At 43.7% G+C, this 23,246-nt stretch overlaps 1 protein-coding gene across 1 annotated transcript in view; it reads right to left on the reverse strand.

Moving 5' to 3' along the window:
- The window catches only part of b3galnt2 (beta-1,3-N-acetylgalactosaminyltransferase 2), a 75,286-nt gene that overhangs the window by 38,081 nt on the left and 13,959 nt on the right, over positions 1-23,246 (reverse strand). Inside the window, exon 4 of the mRNA XM_084322049.1 lies at positions 6,674-6,870. Coding sequence (XP_084178175.1) covers positions 6,674-6,870 — 197 coding nt within the window. The remainder of the gene's footprint in view (positions 1-6,673; positions 6,871-23,246) is intronic.

Consider the following 23,246-nt stretch of genomic DNA (forward strand, 5'->3'; position numbering starts at 1 on the left):
TGAGTAGTTAGAAGATGCAGAGCGTAGGGGTCTTGAGGGTGTATAGTTAGAAGATGCAAAGCGTAGGGGTCTCGAGGGTGAGTAGTTAGAAGATGCAGAGCGTAGGGTTCTTGAGGGAAGATGCAGAGCGTAGGAGTCTTGAGGGTGTGTAGTTAGAAGATGCATAGCGTACTGGGATCTTGAGGGTGTGTAGTTAGAAGATGCAGAGCGTAGGGGTCTTGAGGGTGTGTAGTTAGAAGATGTAGAGCGTAGGTGTCTTGAGGGTGTGTGGCTAGAAGATGTAGAGCGTAGGGGTCTTGAGGGTGTGTAGTTAGAAGATGCAGAGCGTAGGGGTCTTGAGGGTGTGTAGTTAGAAGATGCAGAGTGTAGGGGTCTTGAGGGTATGTAGTTAGAAGATGCAGAGCGTAGGGGTCTTGAGGGTGTGTAGTTAGAAGATGTAGAGCGTAGGGGTCTTGAGGGGTGTGTAGTTAGAAGATGCAGAGTGTAGGGGTCTTGAGGGTGTGTAGTTAGAAGATGCAGAGTGTAGGGGTCTTGAGGGTGTGTAGTTAGAAGATGCAGAGCGTAGGGGTCTTGAGGGTGTGTAGTTAGAAGATGCAGAGTGTAGGGGTCTTGAGGGTGTCTAGTTAGAAGATGCAGAGCGTAGGGGTCTTGAGGGTGTGTAGTTAGAATATGCAGAGTGTAGGGGTCTTGAGGGTGTGTAGTTAGAAGATGCAGAGTGTAGGGGTCTTGAGGGTGTGTAGTTAGAATATGCAGAGTGTAGGGGTCTTGAGGGTGTGTAGTTAGAATATGCAGAGTGTAGGGGTCTTGAGGGTGTGTAGTTAGAAGATGCAGAGTGTAGGGGTCTTGAGGGTGTGTAGTTAGAAGATGCAGAGTGTAGGGGTCTTGAGGGTGTGTAGTTAGAAGATGCAGAGTGTAGGGGTCTTGAGGGTGTGTAGTTAGAAGATGCAGAGTGTAGGGATCTTGATGCTGTGTAGTTAGAGACCATTGAACCGACTGTAGGAGAGAGCCGTTCCCCTCGTTTGCACGGAATGCCAGAGGGCAAGAGCTTTGAAGCGGACGCCAGTGCCGCTCTGAGAAATCAGGCAGGTCGCTGCGTTCTGTTCTGTATTCAGTAGTCAAGAGCCCTTAATGCATGAACAGTGAGTCCATGAAAAATAAAAGGAACATTGGCCTGGATGACGGAAGGTGGATGACATCACCGTAATGCAGCCCGAATGATTCTGACTTCATGTACAGCATGTCGACAACGCAACCTAACAGTGATAATTTTGGTCCTTATTGAGATCACAATTATTTAACACGATTACTCACTAGACTTTGGAAACAGCATGCCATCGACTACAACGCATATATCACGCCAGTTAGGGTACATTGTGTATACTGCACCTTATGTGTATACGGTAGGGCTGACCTTCGATTTTTTTTTGGAATTCGAAGCTTCGGGGCCGAGATTCGATTTTAATTCGAATATATAAAAAATATATAATAAAAGAAATTAAACTATATATATATATTATATATATATTTTTTTTATGTTGTGAGAACTTGTACATCACTTTGTTCAACTTTGTCAGTGCTGTAAAGTTTAAACCTTTTTAAAACTTAGACAAACAAAACACTTTGCTTTCATGAAATATTGTAAGCCATCATTTGAGGCTTTATAAAAGTAGCACAATGAACACAAATCTGTCAGTGCCGAGTCCGACCTCACCTTAAATAACAAACAGCATTGCTTGTTGTAATTAACAAAGAGAGGCAGAGTTGATTTAGCAAAAAATAAATAAATAAAAATAAAAATTTTATAATAACATTTTATTTTCATATTCGAATCCCATGCCCATTGAACGAAGCTTCGAAGTATTTAAGACAGCCCTAGTATACGGTTTACTTTTACTCATAGTATATATATATATATATATATTCAGATTCATAATTATTTATTGCCTATATTTATTGTGATAATATAACTGATAGGGCATACAGACCCTCATCTAATAATAATAATTCATTTATTTGATAAGCTCATCTCAACTTTCCTTGGATTTCCTTGGACTTAAAGGGTACACGCCTGTCCTTGTGTTTTGAATTTTTTACAGAATGACGGGTTGTCCCAACACTGGGAACATGTTAATGTGTTAATATGTACATTGTGCCTTCTCTGCAGTTCAGAACCCTCCCTCTTGAAATACATGTTTAGAGGACCTCAAAGACCTATATTAACGTGTCGAAAAGGACTAAAATATGTCCTTTAAATATAATTAAACTGAAAAACAAAAACATCACTTGGCTAAAAGTCCATCATAATTGTTGGAAGCCACAATCGTAAATGGAAAAAAACATTTTATCAATTGCCCAGCCCTACCACGTGTTCCCATGTATCATTATAAAATATTATAATAACTATAAAGTATACAATTGTAATTGCCAGATTCAGGTGAGAATTTTTTTTTTTTTTTAATCCACTTTCTTTTTTTCTCCTCTTTTTCTATTTTTCCAATTCTCCCCTCCCCTGTCTTGAACGTTGCTCCCACTGGCCGGTTGTAGGGAGGATAGAAGCCCATCGCATGTCCCCTCCGATACATGTGTAGGCAGCCAGTCGCATCTTTTCACCTGCCAGCGCGGACTCTCATTTGGCGAGGAGTAACGTGTAGGAGGCTCACACTGCCCCCGCCATTTTCCTGTCTCTGCTGTGCAGGCGTCCCCCAACCGACCTGTAGGAGTCGCTGTTTACAACGTCCAGATTACCACCCATCGACTTCCCACCCGCCAACTCTGCCAATTGAGTTAGTATGACGGCCGGCCCAAGCCGGAGGCAACGCCGACAGCCTGGATTCGATACCGGTGTCTCTTGCGTTGGTGACAAGCGCAATGTCCACTGCGCCACCCAGCCGCCCGGTGAGGGATTTATCTAAATATTTTTCTCTGTTCAGTCCCGGACAAAACAAGTGTAACGCACCATTTTTGGTTAGTATTTCACTGGGGCCTAACAAAAATAATGGTTGGTTTCAGGTTGCCGACCGACCCTGCCGATTTAGGTGCGACCCAATATATTTTATGAGTTTAAAAAAAAGATTATATATAAAAAAAAAAAAATCATTTTTTTTTTTTTTTTTTTATTTTTTTTTAGGAATAAAGTTTCATAGAAATCTTAGTCAAACATTTAGTATTATGGATATTAAACATGCTGGCAGAGTACATGCATCCATGTTGTTGTGAACATTTTAACCCTTTCACTGCCACACGACAGCCGGTTAACCCTTTCACTGTGACAATACAGAAGGTTAGCCCTTTACTATCACACAACCGACGGCGATGCTCCATCATTAGCATCATTAGCTCCGCATCCGCGGAGCTAATGATGCTAATGATGGAGCATCGCCGTCGGTTGTGTGATAGTAAAGGGCTAACCTTCTGTCGTGTGGCAGTGAAAGGGTTAATTAAATAAAGAAATTCCCTATCCATAGTCGCCGTGGGAAAGAATAAAAAAAATAAAAATAAAAAAAATTCCCTACCTACCCATGGCCAAACTGACAACCAACTATTATTTTTGTTAGGCCTGATCCGAGTAGAAGCTCTTGAGAATTTGATTATTAGTAAAGGAACCGTGTACTTCTTCCACCACTGCAAACGACACACGGGATAGTAATTGGGATGGAACTAATAATAAACTAGTGCCGTTTTCTCCCACAATAGATGTCGTTTCCAGTACCCTGGACGACGTGTGACATCTGTTTTCAAATTACGTTAAATTAAAACTCCTCCGCGGCGCAGTTTTTTTTAGATAAGTTTGCCATCATACTCTTGGTTTTAATAAGAGCGTAAAGAGCACAGGATCACATACCGCCGCACCACCTCCTGGGTCCACTGGGGCCATCATCCATATTAAAAATGTACTGTAGGCGTATATACACACAGTACTATCTGCGATAGTGCGAGGCGCTTCAGATGAAAGCATCCATCAAATGGCATATGTTATGTCCACCAAAATCCTCTTCACAAGTCGCTCCTCTGCAGGCTTCGACGCTCTGAACCCCCCCCAAGATTTCCTTCTTGTTCCATCAGTTCTGAGTTATGATGAGCTTTAGAGATCAAGGACAATAATAGTATGAATAAATGGGACTTGTATAGTGCTTTTCCAGAACTCAAAAGTCAATTTACGCTAAGGGGCGGTGGTAGTGAGATAAACAACAGACAAACACAAACATGGGGATGGATGGATGGGGGGGGGGGGGAGGGGGGGGGGTAAGAGAAGGCAGTGGGGAAGAGACGGGTCTCACAAAATTGGCAGATCAAGAGCAATGCAGCAAAGTGCAGACATCAAATTAGGCATAAAATAAGCATAAGAATTAGCATAATTCATAAGACAGCAGAAAAATAGACAAAGTCAAGTTAAGGCATAGGACATTAAATCACATGGTTTATCACATTAGTATACAACATCTTAATAGGCCTCTTTGTTTACGGTTTGATCGTCGCCACTGATGCACATAAAATAAGACATAAATTAAACATCGTGGAAATGGCAGATACACTGATTAAAAACCTTCGAGGGACCATCTCTAATGTCTCGGTGGAGGCTGTTCCGGGGCCAGTGAGCTGCCCTGGACGCCCGATTGCTTTTACCAAACGGTTCGTGTTTTCCGCGTTCCCGTTTCGCGCTCCGATTGGCCACTGACGTTGTGACATGTGCGCCCAATCGTGTGACGGCAAGTACTTTGGACGGTTAAGCTTAGGCGCTCTTTCGAAGTTGGTTAAGGTTAGAGTTTGTCTTAAGAGCACGGCGATATCGTGTGACGGCAAGTTCTTTCGCCGGTTAAGCTTAGGCACTCTTTCGAAGTTGGTTATGGTTAGAGTGTGGATCGTAGGGCGGCGTTAGGTAGTTTGCTGCTGGTCGAGGCGGAAATGGGCGCGTCATGCGATTGGGGCGCACATGTCACATGACCGGAAACGTGCGTTGGCCAATCGGAGTGCAAAACGGGAACGCGGAAACACGAACCGTTTGGTAAAAGCATAGACGCGCCCTGGACACGTCTCTGGAACACCATCCCATCACACATCCGCAGTACTAATACACTCCGGTCCCCCCCCCCCCCCCCCCACCCACCCACCCACCCACCCACCCACCCACCCACCCACCCACCCACACACCCACACACACACACACACACACACACACACACACACACACACACACACACACACACACACACACACACACACACACACACAAAGCATGGCTGTTACAAAATCAGGTCTGTGACCATTAGCAAGTCACGTCGCAGTCCAGCTGCCCAGCCACCGTATGCTTGCCCACTAGCCTGACTGTCCTGATTGTGTTGATTATGTGATTATGATTATGTATATGTGCCTGCCTATACAGTGCTTATACATGTATGGGCTTTGATTTGTCCCTGTACACCGTTTTCTTTTTTTTATATGAATGCCTAGTGAGTGAATGTACAGAATATGTTTTAAACTGTTTTTATATTAGCTTTAATGTCCTATTTTTCAGTTTTTGTCTGGCTTAAACATCTAGCCCAGGGACTACAACTGAAAACTAGCAACCCTGCTAATGATGGCATATTTACAGTTTATTCATTTGTATTCATTTATAAATGTATAACTGTTGATTGATATGCACCGTCCCTGATCAAATAAACTGAGTAAACTAAAAAACTAAACTCTGTCCCCAAAGCTTTCCCCAGAGACGACTGTCCCCAAAAGCTGCGAAGGCTGGACTTGGAGGCGGAGAGAAGAGGAGAGGAGGAGGACTGACGGAGGATCCGAGGGACCCAGAGGGTTGGTAGGGGGAGAGGAGGTCAGTGAGATATGGAGGGGCGCCAGTTGGTGAAGGGCTTTGTAGGTGAAGACCAGGATTTTGGAGTAGATCCGGTGGGAGGGAGGAAGGTGTTGTGGTACCAGTGGAGATATTTTAAGACTGAGGTGATATGGTGCCAGTGGAGGGCTTTAACTCTTTGACTGCCACTCTGTTTTACCACCTTTACTCCCTGGAGCCAGCTTTTTTTTTTTTTTTACCATTTTCACGATGTTTGCAGACCCATCGACGTATATTCTATATTATAGCTATGGAGACAATAGTATGGCTCATTTGACATGCACTATTTATACTCCAACAGGGAAAAAACGTTTATTTCTACATGCCTTCGTTCGTGCGCTATCCCGCCGGGATCATTACAAAGGCATGTTTTATGATGGGGTTCGGTAAAATAGACGTCACCTTTGTCAGCAGGTCAACCAAAACCCTGTCCACTCTTGTTCCAAGTGTCTTGGGTCAGAACAGGATCAATAAATATAACGTTAGTTGGCCCATTAGCAGCACCAGGGTACCTCCTGGTCTCAATCAGAATAACAGTGATTGATGATTGGTGTAGGCGGGCAGCCCTGGCGCATACCTCCTGGTCTCAATCAGAATAACAGTGATTGATGATTGGTGTGAGCGGGCAGCCCTGACGCATACCTCCTGGTCTCAATCAGAATAACAGTGATTGATGATTGGTGTAGGCGGGCAGCCCTGGCGCATACCTCCTGGTCTCAATCAGAATAACAGTGATTGATGATTGGTGTAGGCGGGCAGCCCTGGCGCATACCTCCTGGTCTCAATCAGAATAACAGTGATTGATGAATGGTGTAAGCGGGCAGCCCTGACGCATACCTCCTGGTCCAGCTGCAGCAGCTTCACCGTCACGTTGCCCTGGACCTCCTGCCGGCTGCCGGGGAACACGCCCAGCTGGGTGATCACCACCGGGTGGAGCACCTTGAAGTCCAGAGCCAGGACCGACACCCCGGCCGGGACCAGCACCGAGGGGTCCTCCACCGTCACCAGCTCCATCTCAGTCTCCTGCCCTGCAACTGGGGGGGGGGGGGGGGGGGCAATGAGGGAAGACAAGACAAGAGTGTGGCAATCAGGGACAAGCGTAGAAATCTACTTTTATATAACTGTTAAAGTAACACGCCAACCTTTTGGGAAATTAGCTTATTTGCCCTCTACCCTGGAGTTAGACAAGCAGATAGATACCCTTTTCTTCTATTGAGCACTAGGGCTTGCAGTGTGAACGTAGCCTTCCTACCGTCTCAATGAAGACAAAACTAGGGTGGATTGGACCCCACCCGCTCCTCTCTAAATAAATCAATAACCTAAAAAAATAACCTACGGGAGGCTGCAATTCGAAACCGACCCTGATGTAAACAAACTGTTTGTACGAGGAAGTCCGAGGTAGTTTGTACGAGGAAGTCCGAGGTAAGCGACAGCTGTGATTGGAGGATCAAGAAAAGAGGGCAGGGTTTTGAGACAGGTCCAATGTTCAATCAATCAATCAATATCCCAGCATGCCGACTATCTCCCTTCAAAAGTATTGAATACCGACAGTGGAGGAGGTGGGTATATACTGGGTATTATTTGGGGGGCGACAGTGGCTCGGGAGGTAGAGCAGTCGTCTGGTAATCCGGAGGTTCCCGGTTTGATTCCCTCTCCTCCCGGGGCAGCGTGTCCTTGAGCAAGACACTTAACCCCTAATTGCTCCCGATGAGCAGGTTGGCACCTTGCATGGTTTCCTCCGCCGTCGGTGTGTGAATGTGTGAGTGAGTGGGTAAAATGTGAGGAACAAATTGTAAAGCGCTTTGGATAAAAGCGGTATATAAATACAGCCATTTACCATATATATATTAGGGCTGTCAGTTTATCGCGTTAATTAGATTAATTAATTACACAACGAATTATCACGTTATGAAAATTTACTCAAAATTCATTTAAAAAAAGTTTTTTTCTTTTTTCTTTGAAATTCTTTGGGCAGCCCATGCATTTGTAGTCGTGAAGTTAAATCTAAATCACTTGGGACTGTGAATGTGATACATCACCAGAAACTACTCGACCTCGATCTTTAACACTAGCACAGCCGACAAGGGGTCACATGACCCCCGAGGCATTTTCAATAAATGTATCCTCGTCACTCGGTCGAGCTCCAGCTCTGTCACTCAATGACTTTTCCTAAAAGTACCCGTTTTATCTGCAGCACGGTTTCTGAAATTTCTAAATGACTTCAGGAAAATGGAATTTAGAACATTATTCCACATATGGGCCATTGGAACAGACGAAAGTCACAGCACTTTGCGAGCTAGAATCTAGCGCAGGGGTGGCCAGCCCCGTGGCTCGCGAGCCGCATGTGGCTCTTTGCCCGTCAATGTGTGGCTCTTCCATCCAAAAATAATAATAATAATTATAATATATATATATATTTTTTTTATGTCACTCAAACCTACATTTCATTGTGGTAAACCTCATATTTTTATATTCAGAGGTAATTATATAATTTACACTGTTTATTTTTCTCATATAAGCTGTCGGGTCATCTGACCCGTTCCTGGCGGGAATTAGTGGCATTTTCTCCATGGCTGTGCTGGTGTTAACGATGAATGAACACAACACTCGACATGTGAAAAAACACTTCTCCGTCGGTTCGTGTTCGTCCCAAATGTAATTAAAATAAATGCTTACAAGGGCTGTACGTGATGTCACAATAATGCCACTCCGCAGCCTTAACCAGAGGCCATTACACTGCAGTGGGGCTGCTGACTAGATACAAGACACAGCGTGGTGGTGGTGGCCGAGCAGGGCGGGTTTACTGCCGTCATACTGCTGTCATCCACCGGATAGGAGCAGAGTATTAACTTAACGGGAGCTTAATGTCCATGTTCCCACAGCCCTATGTTCCCACAGCCCTATGTTCCCACAGCCCTATGTTGACCCAGCCCTATGTTCCAACAGCCCTATGTTCCCACAGCCCTATGTTCCCAGAGCTCTGTTCCTACAGCCCTATGTTCTCACAGCCCTATGTTCTCACAGCCCTATGTTCCCAGAGCTCTGTTCCTACAGCCCTATGTTCTCACAGCCCTATGTTCCTACAGCCCTATGTTCCCACAGCCCTATGTTCTCACAGCCCTATGTTCCCAGAGCTCTGTTCCTACAGCCCTATGTTCTCACAGCCCTATGTTCCCACAGCCCTATGTTCCCACAGCCCTATGTTCCCACAGCCCTATGTTCCCACAGCCCTATGTTCCCACAGCCCTATGTTCTCACAGCCCTATGTTCTCACAGCCCTATGTTCTCACAGCCCACAACAGATCGCCAACGCTGTCGCATCCCTGACAAAGACAGACAGGAGCACTTGGATTGGTCGCCAGGGCGCGGTCCCTCACCGACGCCCCTATCTGCTCCCGGCTACCCTTGGGCGCGGGGGGGGGGGACGACGACGACCGGATGGGTCAAGTGCAGAGACTCAATCGCATCGGCAACAAGGCCAGTCACCGCGAGGCCAGTCGCCGTCTTCATTAGACAAGAGGACTTCATTAGCCGGGAGATCAATGAGAAAGAACCAGGCCGTTAAAAAGGGTAGCAGGCTTTTTCTCCAGTTTACGCCAGTTCTGTTCTCCACGTTCATCGAGAGTCTAAAAGGCAATTACGGGGGAAAGTCTTTAGTGTTACAGAAGGAGGGAGCATGTGTGTGTGTGTGTGTGTGTGTGTATGTGTGTGTGTGTGTGTGTGTGCGTGCGTGCGTCCGAAGCAAAATGTTTCTCACTTTTGCGGAGAGTGGTACTAATCAAGATGCTTTTAGTGAGATGCACACATTTTATTTATTTTTTTTGCTGACAAAGTATGAGCACTCAATTTCTGGACGGCTCCATGCTTCTCAGTATCGGGTCAATCTGGCTCTGCTGGGTTATTATAGAGCAAAAATTTTTTAATAAAAAATAAGGAAAACTGAAGGGCAAAAAAGTAATAAAATAAAAAAAAAACTGTACGGATGCAATTTATTTTTTTTCCGGCTAAACAAGGTTTCAAAATCATCAAAGAGCATATCTGCTCTTCACCCGTCCTTCACCGATACGATGCAGGAATAACTTAACCATATAGTCCACCGCCCACCCCCCCCCCCCGTTTTCCTCAGAGTAGCTCATTAGCATACCACAACAACAACCATGAAAAGAACATTTAAAAATACATAACGACTCCTGCAGTAAGAAAGAAAAAATAAATACATATCTACATTAACCCTTTCACTACCACACTACAGAAGGTTAACCCTTTCACTACCACACTACAGAAGGTTAACCCTTTCACTACCACACTACAGAAGGTTAACGCTTTCACTACCACATACCACTTTAACATAACCTTTAATCGGAGCAGCATAACTGGACCACATACCACTTTAACATAACCTTTAATCAGAGCAGCATAACTGGACCACGTACCACTTTAACATAACCTTTAATCAGAGCAGCATAACTGGACCACATACCACTTTAACATGACCTTTAATCAGAGCAGCATAACTGGACCACATACCACTTAACATAACCTTTAATCAGAGCAGCATAACTGGACCAGCGTTTCCGTTAGAACATATTCGTGCCGGTCTGGATGTCCTGCAAGATTTCTATCCCCGGACATATTCGAGAAATGCCGGTCAGCCTGGTTTTCCTTTTTACCGGCTGAATGCCACCATCGGCGCCAATGTTAACGTTAATATCGCCTAATCTATGTTTTAAATTATGGCTATGTGTCTAATCTGCCCATCGCATTATCAAAGACTATTTTCCAGTCGGTGCTGTCAAGGCTGTTTATCGCGTCGTTGCCGTTTCAGAGCAGTTAGAAAAGCCCCCGTTTTCAGATAAAAAACAGCTCTTTCTGGAGCATTCTATGAAAATAGTCTTTTAGTGGAATATTCCACAACGTTGATATTCGTCGGCCTTTTTATGAATCGTTTTCAAATAAACGCTAGATGATCAATATTATACGTGCACGCAAGCACATTACGGCCGCGCGCGGATAATCGCCCTGTTGATTTCCTCTCGGACTTTTAGTGAAACCGAAACAAGAAGACATTTCACAAAACAGCTTATAACTTCATCAAACTTACTCTGATTATCCTAACACTGATAACATAGAGTCCTTACCTGACATCAGATGGTATCCAACTGGTATATTCCAATTCCTGATCACCATTCGAAAAAATCGATACGTGTATGGATCCAACGCGATACTGTAGAACCTCATGATCAGCGGGGATCTGAGGTTCCAGAATGAACTGTGTCACTGGTAACCCTGGCTGGATCAGTGAACTGGAAAATGTGGATATAATGTCGCACCTCAGCCAGGAGAATTAAACTTTCCACTCGGGCCTGAACGCTCGACATTTCTGTTTCTGTTTTCTTTCACCACGGCATCAGCGGTCTCTGTGGTGGGCAGACAGACAGGCTCAAAAAAAGAAAGAAAAAAAGATTCACATCCGAGCGGCGCCATCCGCGCTTTATCAGCGTGAAGCAACATGTAATGATTGTTTTGTTCATCACATAGGCTATTTAATTTGAGCCTATTTTAATACAATTCAAATAATAAAATTGTGCTTAGAGAAATTATTTTCACCGGACATTATGACCGGAGATATTTAAATATTCGGACTTCAACATATTTTGCCGGTCAAAAACCGGTAATTACCGGCTAACGGAAACGCTGAACTGGACCACATACCACTTTAACATAACCTTTAATCGGAGCAGCATAACTGGACCACATACCACTTTAACATCACCTTTAATCAGAGCAGCATAACTGGACCACATACCACTTTAACATAACCTTTAATCAGAGCAGCATAACTGGACCACATACCACTTTAACATAACCTTTAATCAGAGCAGCATAACTGGACCACATACCGCTTTAACATAACCTTTAATCAGAGCAGCATAACTGGACCACATACCACTTTAACATAACCTTTAATCAGAGCAGCACAACTGGACCATGTACCACTTTAACATAACTTTTAGAGCAGTGGTTCTCAACTGGTCTAGCCTCGGGACCCAACATTTTCGTTAGTCATTAAGTCGCGACCCAAATTTTTTAACCACTATGATTTATAAAAAAAAAATATATATATATTGCAGTTACCTTTCATGCACTGTTAAAAACATGAAATAAACACAAAAAAGGGCTAAAAACCCAATGAAATAAAATAATAATAAATAATATATGCTTCTTAGCAGATTTCTTAGCTTAACATAACAGACCTAAGTTTGGGGGAACTAATGGGATAACTGGGGTTGCAACAAAAGTGCAACTAGGGCTAAAAACCCAATGAAATAAAATAATAATAATAATAATAATAATAATAATAATAATAATAATAATAATAATAATAATAATAATAATAATAATAATAATAATAATAATAATAATGCTTCTTAGCAGACCTCTTAGCTTAACATAACAGACCGACAGTAAGTTTGGGGGAACTAATGGGATAACTGGGGTTGCAACAAAAGTGCAACTAGGGCTAAAAACACAATGAAATAAAATAAAATAATAATAATAATAATAATAATAATAATAATAATAATAATAATAATAATAATAATAATAATAATAATAATAATATATAATATATAATAATAATAATAATAATAATAATAATAATAATAATAATAATAATAATAATAATAATAATAATAATAATAATAATAATAATAAATAATATATCCTTCTTAGCAGACTTCTTAGCTTAACATCCCAGGGAACTAATGGGATAACTGGGGATGTTGTTTGCTCCTGACAAGAGTCTCAAAGTCTGGGGTGATGGTAGACAAAGCAACTCTGAGGTCATGCTCAATGTCCAATCTGTTCCTCTGCTTTGTCTTCAGCTGCACCAGAGCTGTGAAGCCACTTTCACAAAGATAGGTAATGGAAAAAAAAAAAATTACACACACACATCCGCGACCCACTCAAAATGGCCCCGCGGCCCACTTTTGGGTCGCGACCCACCAGTTGAGAAACTCTGCTTTAGAGGTCAAGATTGAACGCTCCCAAGGACTGGGATAGACAAACATAATGTAGAATGCATACTTTTACTTTAGATACTTAAGTACAATCAATAGCAAATACTTCTCTACTTTTAATTAAGTAGAATTTGAATGGAGGACTTTTACCAGAGTACTCATTTCTAATTTCACTTAAGTAAAGGAACTGTGTACTTCTTCCACCACTGTCGATAACATTACAAATGCTAGGGCCCCTGAGCAGCTGTTTAGGATGAATAGGGATGTGTACTGTACATGCCCACAACACGAGAGCCAGTTTTGAGGACTCGTACCTAGGGGTGGGAATCACCAGTTTCATCATGATACGATATGATATCGATTCTTTGGACAACGATACGATATTTGCCGATATCACAAAGTCTCTCACGATACAATACGATACGATTAGATTCAGGTGCCTGCGATCGATATGAGATGATATCATATGCCCATTTAACACAATCAGTAACATTTAGATCAACAAAAAAAAGGTAATGAAAATATCATTTGACATTTGTATTTTTGAGCTCTTCCAGACATTTAAAGGAAAATCAATCTATTGTTTTTAATACAAATAGACCTCCTGTTCACTGTAAAGTGCCACGTTTTGATATATTGAGCTTTAAACTTTAAGCTACATTTTTTGGAACTCAAAACTCACAACCTCCCTCTCCCAAACCGTTCCTACAACAATTTGTTGATGTTGCATGATCATGTATAGGCCTACATTTATTATGTATTATATTGTTTATGTTTAAATAACATTTAAACATCAAACTCCTCTGACCTCATCTGGTCTTTCCAAAGACGCGAGCACACACACAGAAAGGGAGAATGCTATGCTGTAACGTCTACACACACGGAGCTACTGCTGTTGTTCTTGGGCGGATATGAGACTCGCCACAGGATTTTCAAAATAAGAGTATCGATATGAATCGATCTTATTACATCGCATCGATCCGATTCGATTGTTGATAATTACATCGATGTATCGATCTGGATCGATGTATCGTCCCACCCCTACTCGTACCGTGCATCCGGTTGCGTGTTCTCTCGGTGATCTGGGAGTGGTGGAGGATGAATTTAATTTTGTTTTTCACTGCCCCTTGTACACACACCGACTTGAGGAGGGTTTTATTTAACAAAGTTCAATTTGTAAAAATCCGGATTTGTTTTGGCAGTCTGAGAGTTGTATGTTGTTGAGTTTTTTTTTTTTGTGGAGGAGATTTTCAGTTTTGCAGGATTTTTGGAGAAAGCATGGCACTCGAGACAAAACACATTATATCCTATATAAGTCAATATGAATTCCTCTTGTTTTCTTTGAAGTACATTGTTTACAGCTCGTTACGTTTTCTTTCATTTTTTTTTTGTGTGGCCATCTTGGTCGATATACTTATTGTTAAGTATACTATATACGTATTGTTTATGTGTCTTGTAAGCCCATATGGCAAACATTAAAAATATCAATCAATCAATGTACCTTCCCCGGTTGTCAACCAGCATGGGAGAATGCTCCTTTAAGTACAGTGGAGCTTTGAACAAACCATTAAGAGCATCAGCGGGCGCTATCTTTTTAAGAAAAAGGTAAAGATCTGGCTTTTGGAAAATGTTGCAGTAGTATAGCATATTGTATTTTTATCTTGGGGAGCTATATTTATTTTATTTATTTATGCAATGCAAATTGTTTGGTTCCCAAGATTATTTCCACGTTGTACCTGTCTGTGTCTGTTCTTTGGGATACTGTATGTCATGTTTGTGCCAGACCACCCCCCCCCTCTCTCATCACATTAAACATCTCTCTCTCTCTATCTCTCTCTCTCCCATCACATTAAACATATCACTGTGCCTCTCTCTCTCTCTCTCCCTCTCCCTCTCCCTCTCCCGCTCCCTCTCCCTCTCCCTCTCCCTCTCCCTCTCTCTCCCTCTCTCCCTCTCTCCCTCTCTCTCTCCCTCTCTCCCTCTATCACATTAAACATATCACTGTGCCTCTCTCTCTCTCTCCCATCACATTAAACACATCACTGTGCCTCTCTCTCTCTCCCATCACATTAAACATATCACTGTGCCTCTCTCTCTCTCTCTCTCTCTCCCTCTCCCTCTCCCTCTCCCGCTCCCTCTCCCTCTCCCTCTCCCTCTCCCTCTCTCTCCCTCTCTCCCTCTCTCCCTCTCTCCCTCTCTCTCCCCCCATCTCTCTCTATCACATTAAACATATCACTGTGTCTCTCTCTCTCTCTCCCATCACATTAAACATATCACTGTGTCTCTCTCTCTCTCTCTCCCATCACATTAAACATATCACTGTGCCTCTCTCTCTCTCCCATCACATTAAACATATCACTGTGTCTCTCTCTCTCTCTCCCATCACATTAAACATATCACTGTGTCTCTCTCTCTCTCTCTCATCACATTAAACATATCACTTTGGCCCTCTCTCTCTATCCAATCACATTAAACATATCACGGTGCCCCTCTCTCTCTCTCTCCCCCCCTCTCCCATCACATTAAACATATCACTGTGCCTCTCTCTCTCTCTCTCTCTCTCTCTCTCTCTCTCTCTCTCCCATCACATTAAACATATCACTGTGCCTCTCTCTCTCTCTCTCTCCCCCCCTCTCTCTCTATCACATTAAACATATCACTGTGCCCCTCTCTTTCTCTATCTCCCCCCCCCCTCTCTCTCTATCACATTAAACATATCACTGTGCCCCTCTCTTTCTCTATCTCCCCCCTCTCTCTCTATCACATTAAACATATCACTGTGCCCCTCTCTCTCTATCTCTCTCCCCCCTCTCTCTCTATCACATTAAACATATCACTGTGCCCCTCTCTCTCTATCTCCCCCCCCTCTCTCTCTATCACATTAAACATATCACTGTGCCCCTCTCTCTCTATCTCTCTCCCCCCCTCTCTCTCTATCACATTAAACATATCACTGTGCTCCTCTCTCTCTCTATCCCCCCCCCCTCTCTCTCTATCACATTAAACACATCACTGTGCCTCTCTCTCTCTCTCTCATCACATTAAACATTTCACAGCTGCAGAGGCCGCCCGCCTGCCCCTTGCACCTCTCCACCCACCCACGTCCGTTTCCAAAGCCAATCACGTCGTCAATATTTTAACAGCTATTAAATGTTGAACAAGCGCAGAGAACAGGGGGATGTGGAATACAATGTCAAAGTGACCCGAACGTGTGAAGTGTTTTAAATGGAGTATATAGAGTAGTGTAGTATAGAGTGATGGTTTAAATGCAGCAGATTGTAGTATAGAGTGATTTTACGTTGTACTTGTACCGAATGATTGCCGCGTTCCCCATTTGGGATAATAAAGTTCACCTTGTGACAATCAAGGAAAGTGTTTGTTTTCCGAATAGACCTCTTAAGTGTTGTCAGCATTTTGAGAAAACAAACGAACTAACTAACCCCCCCCCGGCACTTACGGCGTTAATGAACAGTGTTTTCCTTTCTCCATGTACCAGTAATTCTATCCACAAGTGCATTTAAATTGTTTACGGTGCATTTAGGGCGAGAGGGAAAGTGACGTTTCAGACTGTACCAACGCAGTTGTGCGTTTTGCAAATCTGATTGGCCACTGACGTTTCTGGTCATGTGACATGTGCACCAATCGTGTGACGGCAAGTTCTTTCGACGGTTAAGCTTGGGCACTCTTTCGAAGTTGGTTAAGGTTAGAGTTTGTCTTAGAGCAGGGCGATAGAACGCCAGGTAGTTTGCAGGCTGTTCGACGCGGAAATGGGCAAAGACACAGCTCGTCACGCTATTGGGCGCACATGTCACATGACCAGAAACGTCAGTGGCCAATCAGATTAGCAAATCGCACAACTGCGTTGGTATTAGCATAGACGCCTCCCGGACCCGGCGACCTTCGCCGGATGTCTTCCCCCGTCTATCCTCCCATACTTCCTCTCTCTGCCGGACTTGTCCGAAAAACCAATACAAATCTACCAAAAACATAATAAAACTTTTTATAATTTTTTTTTTTATTTCTCTTTCTTGGTTTGGAGCAGTGGAAATAGTTGTAATCATCTTTGGAACGGCGTGAGATAGAAGAAAAAACAAGCTAATTCCTCGAAGGGAAATTGAAACCTGAAAGACCTTTTAGCCTCTCCCTTCCAGCCTTCCGTTTAGAGTGGGCGTCTGAAAACACTCCGTTTGGAGGGCTAGATCATCACTTCCCCTACCTAGACCCACAAAAGACTTGTGACATACTTCACTCTTTTCCCCATTTGATTTTATTGTCCCCGATAGCCTCAGAGGGGCCCTTTTGAAAAGGCTCCTGTGCACAGGAAGTGAAGAGGCAGAGAGGAGGAGGGTTCCTAAAACCGTTTAACTATATACCTGTATATACCTGTACCTATATACCGTGATTGCTATAGCTTTTTCTTTTTTTCTTGTGATTTTCTTTTTTCTTCTTGTGCTGTGGTCTTTGATTTTCTGTTTATACTATGTTTTTAAAGGGGAACTCCAACATTTTGGGAAATTAGCTTATTTAACATCTTCCCTGGAGTTAGACAAGAAGATACATACCTTTTTTGTCTCTGTGCATGCATTTTAGCTTTGGGAATAGATGCTCCGTTAGCATAGCTTAGCTTCATCACTGGAAGTAAGGCAGGACAGTAGCCTTACAGTGCCTTACAGTGTATTGCAAGGTCTGACATTGACCAAATTTGATATGCATGACCTTGGTGGGCTCTAGGTCAACTCCTGAAAAGGGGGTCAATGTCAGACCTTGCAATCAAAAGTTAGGGGGCGCACTGAAATTATGGCAAGGGTTATTAGCCCCCTAACTTTTGATTGCAAAGTCTGACATTGACCCCCTTTTCAGGAGTTGACCTAGAGCCCACCAAGGTCATGCATATCAAGTTTGGTCAATGTCAGACCTTGCAATACACTGTAAGGCACTGTAAGGCTACTGTCCTGCCTCACTTCCAGTGATGAAGCTAAGCTATGCTAACGGAGCGTCTATTCCCAAAGCTAAAATGCACGCACAGAGACAAAAAAGGTATGTATCTTCTTGTCTAACTCCAGGGAAGATGTTAAATAAGCTAATTTCCCAAAATGTTGGAGTTCCCCTTTAACTATGTTCTATTTTTATAAAAATGTATTCTGTATTTAATTTTTTGTATTATTATTTATACTTTTTTATTCTTTTAACTATGTTTTAACCCCGTAGCACGTTGGGATCCTAGTGAACGAAAAATACAATACAAATACAATTTATTATTATTATTATTATTATTATTATTATTATTATTATTATTATTATTATTATTATTATTATTATTATTATTATTATTATTATTATTATTATAATAATAATAATAATAATAATAATAATAATAATAATAATAATAATAATAATAATAATAATAATAATAATAATAATAATAATAATAATAAGGAAGTGAAGAGGCTGAGAGGAGGCTGGTTTCTAAAACATTTAACTATATAGTACTAAACCCCTTCCTTTCCGCAGATACTGCCCCCGCCCCCCCCCCCCCCCCCCCCCCACATCGTGATTCACCAAAACAATCAGCTGGGCGTCGTTAGAATGTATGTCAGGAACAGACACGCCTCCTCCACGCTGCTGTTTTAGACGGGGTGCAATTAACACTCCCGGTGTTTGTAGTACCAGAGTCGGGGAGGACGGGGGGCACATGCCGGGCGGCTCACGACGCCTGCGTTTTACACACGCACGGCATAATCGAGCCTAATTAAAGCTGCGCCGTTATAATAATGAGTCATGGAACATCGTCAGAAGTGCAGCTTCTCTGTAGCATCAAACTCCGTTTCGTGGACACGATCCTCCTCGGAACGGTTTGTTCACGAGCAGCTTGAGAGAAGCACCTGCCTAATCGCTACGCTCTGCCGGTTAGTTGGTTAATGACTGCATAAGTGTGTGTGCGTGTGCGTGTGTGTGTGTGTGTGTGTGTGTGCGCGTGTGTGTGCCCGTGAGCCCTAATACAGTTAGGCCCAGCTGCCATTAGGGTTGGGTACCGTTCACATTTGAACAGATACCTGTGAATCGATACCCAACGGTACCTTTTGTCTGTACTTTAGTCTCTAAAAAATGTAATCTAACTACCTCAGTTGTAAAAAAAAAAAAAAAATTCCAAACTTAAAATGATTTATTATCATTATTCTTTATTTAGAACAATGTTAATATACAGTATATATATGTAGTGCACATGATAGGTTGATGGTTAAAAGCTGTAGCCCTATTTTCTGAAAATCCACCTAAAAATACCATACCTAAGTAAATGGAAGATTGCTCCACTTCTACAAGGGCCATTTGCATGTTCTTGGTATCTAGGGACATCTATGGATCTCAGGGAATGTATACCCAGTGTCATAAATATTGTGTCCGTTACTATGCTTGAGTAAATTGTGATGAAACAAAAAAAGGAGAATATAGATTATGATTTTTCTTTGCATCTTTGACAGTGAATAACACCATGCTAAAAAATGACCAGACTTGATGAACTGCCACTGAACTCATTCAGCACCTTCTTGAGATCATGTGTACAAAAGATCTAAGCAAATGAATAAAGGGAAGATGATGAAAAACAGAAGGTTTTTGTAGATACATACAGTACTGAATTCTGCCATCCGGACACATGCTATTTGAAATATTATTATACAATATAGAATACCAGGCCTATAAATGGGTTTTTATATTCTGGTTAAATAAAAGGTTAAATAAAAGGTTTGATGAAAGCCGATTTAAGATTCTGGAAGACCAATGTGCCGGGGGGGGGGGGGGGGGGGGGGGCGTCGGAGGCCAGGGCGCTCGGCGAGCGAGTGGGCGACCTCGTCTCGCGCTCCAGACGACAAAACATTCGGATCATAGGTGTAAAAGAGGGCACGGAAAAGGGCAACCCTACAGATTTGATTTCAAAGCTTATAACAGCCTAGTTGGGAGACGAAAACTTCAACAACAAGTCTGTTAAGGTCGACCGAGCACATAGGGGTCAGTGTGTGAAGGCAGCAACAGATGGCGCCCCCCCCCACCGAATTATAACACGGATCCATCGTGATTCAGTGAAGGAGCCATTCTGAGGCTTGCAAACTAACACAGAAGTTCCCCTGACAATATGAGGGAACGCGTCTCTACATTTTCCCGGACCTGGGACCGGCAGTGTTGAAGCTACGGAAGCCATTTGATATCAGGACCAGATGCCAAGGCTGCGGAGGTGAGATGCAGATTCCAACACCCAGCGACGTTCGTGGCCTCGGTTGGCACAGACAAGCGCACGTTCCAACAACCTAGGGAAGGACGCAGAGAGGTTCCTAGTAGGCTGCACGATTTTGGGAAATAATCGAATTGCGATTTTTCTGACAGATATTGCGATTGCGATTAAATTTGCGATTATAATCTTTTTTTTAAGCAGCCCCACAGAGGTTTATTGTAAAATGCGGCTTGCATCTGGCCTACGCGGTGGGTCTTTTCGGGACACAGAGCCTGACATTTTTTCTTTTTACCTGGGAATCAATACCGGTACCCAACGGTACCTTTTTTTTCCTGTACTTTACTCTCCCTCTCTGAAGTCTAAACTTCACAACACACAATCTAAAACCCCTTACCTCCCTCTCCCAAACCGATCTTGTATCTCAATGGGACTTCCTGGTTAAAAAAAATGAAAAAGTATATATAAAAAAAAATAAAAAATCTATTTGATAATTGCATCATTCCAAATCGCAATTTCGATTTAAAATCGATTAATCGTGCAGCCCTAGTTCCTAGATAGCAAGAGACTTTCTTCGTCGGTGCAGAAGACGACAGCTTCAATATGCGATCACTCACAAGTTGCAGCGGCTTATTGTGCCCCAAATTTGTTTTTGTTGGACAGGTGGAGACCATTGCATACACAGACTGTCATGGTGTGTTTACTAGCTCTTAAGGTTTTTGACTTAGAGGTGTTTGTTCGCAGAGGGGACTGGAGGGAGGTAGAGAGGGGACTGGAGGGAGGTAGAGAGGGCCCCGGAGGACAGAGGGGACTGGAGGGAGGTAGAGAGGGGACTGGAGGGAGGTAGAGAGGGGACTGGAGGGAGGTAGAGAGGGCCCCGGAGGACAGAGGGGACTGGAGGGAGGTAGAGAGGGGACTGGAGGGAGGTAGAGAGGGCCCCGGAGGACAGAGGGGACTGGAGGGAGGTAGAGAGGGGACTGGAGGGAGGTAGAGAGGGGACTGGAGGACAGAGGGGACTGGAGGGAGGTAGAGAGGGGACTGGAGGGAGGTAGAGAGGGGACTGGAGGGAGGCAGAGAGGGGATTGGAGGGAGGTAGAGAGGGGACTGGAGGGAGGTAGAGAGGGGACTGGAGGGAGGTAGAGAGGGGACTGGAGGGAGGTAGAGAGGGGACTGGAGGGAGGCAGAGAGGGGATTGGAGGGAGGTAGAGAGGGACTGGAGGGAGGTAGAGAGGGGACTGGAGGGAGGCAGAGAGGGGACTGGAGGGAGGTAGAGAGGGGACTGGAGGGAGGCAGAGAGGGGATTGGAGGGAGGTAGAGAGGGGACTGGAGGAGGTAGAGAGGGGACTGGAGGGAGGCAGAGAGGGGACTGGAGGAGGTAGAGAGGGGACTGGAGGGAGGCAGAGAGGGGATTGGAGGGAGGTAGAGAGGGGACTGGAGGGAGGTAGAGAGGGGACTGGAGGGAGGCAGAGAGGGACTGGAGGGAGGCAGAGAGGGGATTGGAGGGAGGTAGAGAGGGGACTGGAGGGAGGTAGAGAGGGGATTGGAGGGAGGTAGAGAGGGGACTGGAGGGAGGTAGAGAGGGGATTGGAGGGAGGTAGAGAGGGGACTGGAGGGAGGTAGAGAGGGGATTGGAGGGAGGTAGAGAGGGGACTGGAGGGAGGTAGAGAGGGGATTGGAGGGAGGTAGAGAGGGCCCCGGAGGACAGAGGGGACTGGAGGGAGGTAGAGAGGGGACTGGAGGGAGGTAGAGAGGGGACTGGAGGGAGGTAGAGAGGGGACTGGAGGGAGGTAGAGAGGGGACTGGAGGGAGGTAGAGAGGGGACTGGAGGGAGGTAGAGAGGGGACTGGAGGGAGGTAGAGAGGGCCCCGGAGGACAGTGCTTTTTCATGTTAGTTTGCGGCAGTTCATATTATTGTTTTCTTTGCACAATCTAAATCTTGTTGACACACAGTATGGAGGCTACGCAATCCTACCAACAGAGATTATTATTTTTTCTCTCCAGTTCATAAATCCACACAGTACCATACTATCCTGATAAGTGATCTGAAGCTCCCATGTCACTGGATGTTAGATTTACTAGCCATAGAAGGGAACGCACTTGGAGATTTGATTTTTTAAAAGAGAAGAGTTTATTAAAATATACTGCATGTCAGTTAGGCTGCCTGACATTATAGCGACAAATGATACAGGGGATGTGGACGACTCAACACCGTGGGAATCTATCAAGGCAGTGCTTAGAGGCAGCATCACGATGTCCTACGTGGCAGGTAGGAGAAAGCAAACAACAAAAAGGGTAGTGGAGCCGGATGATTCCGTGTCTCCGCTAGAACACTCGTACAGGGTCTCGGCGGATCCAGACGCCCTGAATTCTATAGTCTCTCAAAGAGATGAGTACAATACTATTTTTATCTGCCAGGTTAATAAGCAATTGCACAGGATTAAACGGATGCAATTTGAAATAGGTAGGGATGTCCGATATTATCGGCATTAAAATGTGATATCGGGAAAATATCTGTATCGGTTTTCAAAAAAAAGACAATTACATTTCTATAACCTTTATTTACCCAGGCAAGCAAGTAATAACAAATTCAGATTTTATTTATTGTCAAAAGTATGCATAATGTTGTGTTAATTCCCTGAAATTATTCCGTTTTTGGGGGGGGGGGGGGAACCCTGCATATATCGGTATCGGTTTATATCGGTTGATATCGGTATCGGAAATTAAGAGTTGGACAATATCGGTATATCGGTATCGGTAAAAAAGCCAATATCGAGCATCCCTAGAAATAGGTGACGATCCTCAAAAACTGCTGGCACGTCAGTTAAAAACAGGAGCAAACCCCTCACGCAACACTAAAAATTAAAGTCAGACACGGGCACTGTTCTTACAGACCCTAAAGAGATAAATGCACATTTTATGGAGTTCTATTCAAAACTGTATAAATCAAATGGCAACCATGACATTGATGCTATTAAGGCATTTCTCTCTGAATTGAACCTGCCTCCGCTTGATGGTCGAGGCAGAAGCGGCGCTGGAAACTAAGGGACCTCTCCGAACAGTAGAGGCAATTACTGAACAATAAAGCACCTGGCCTTGACGGCTTTACTGCAGAAGTACTACTCTATAAGGAACTATCTCCGCTGCTGCTTCGCATGTTTAAGCATGCCGC

This window comes from Notolepis coatsorum (genome assembly GCF_963971535.1).
Source record: "Notolepis coatsorum genome assembly, chromosome: 9".
NCBI lineage: Eukaryota > Metazoa > Chordata > Actinopteri > Aulopiformes > Paralepididae > Notolepis > Notolepis coatsorum.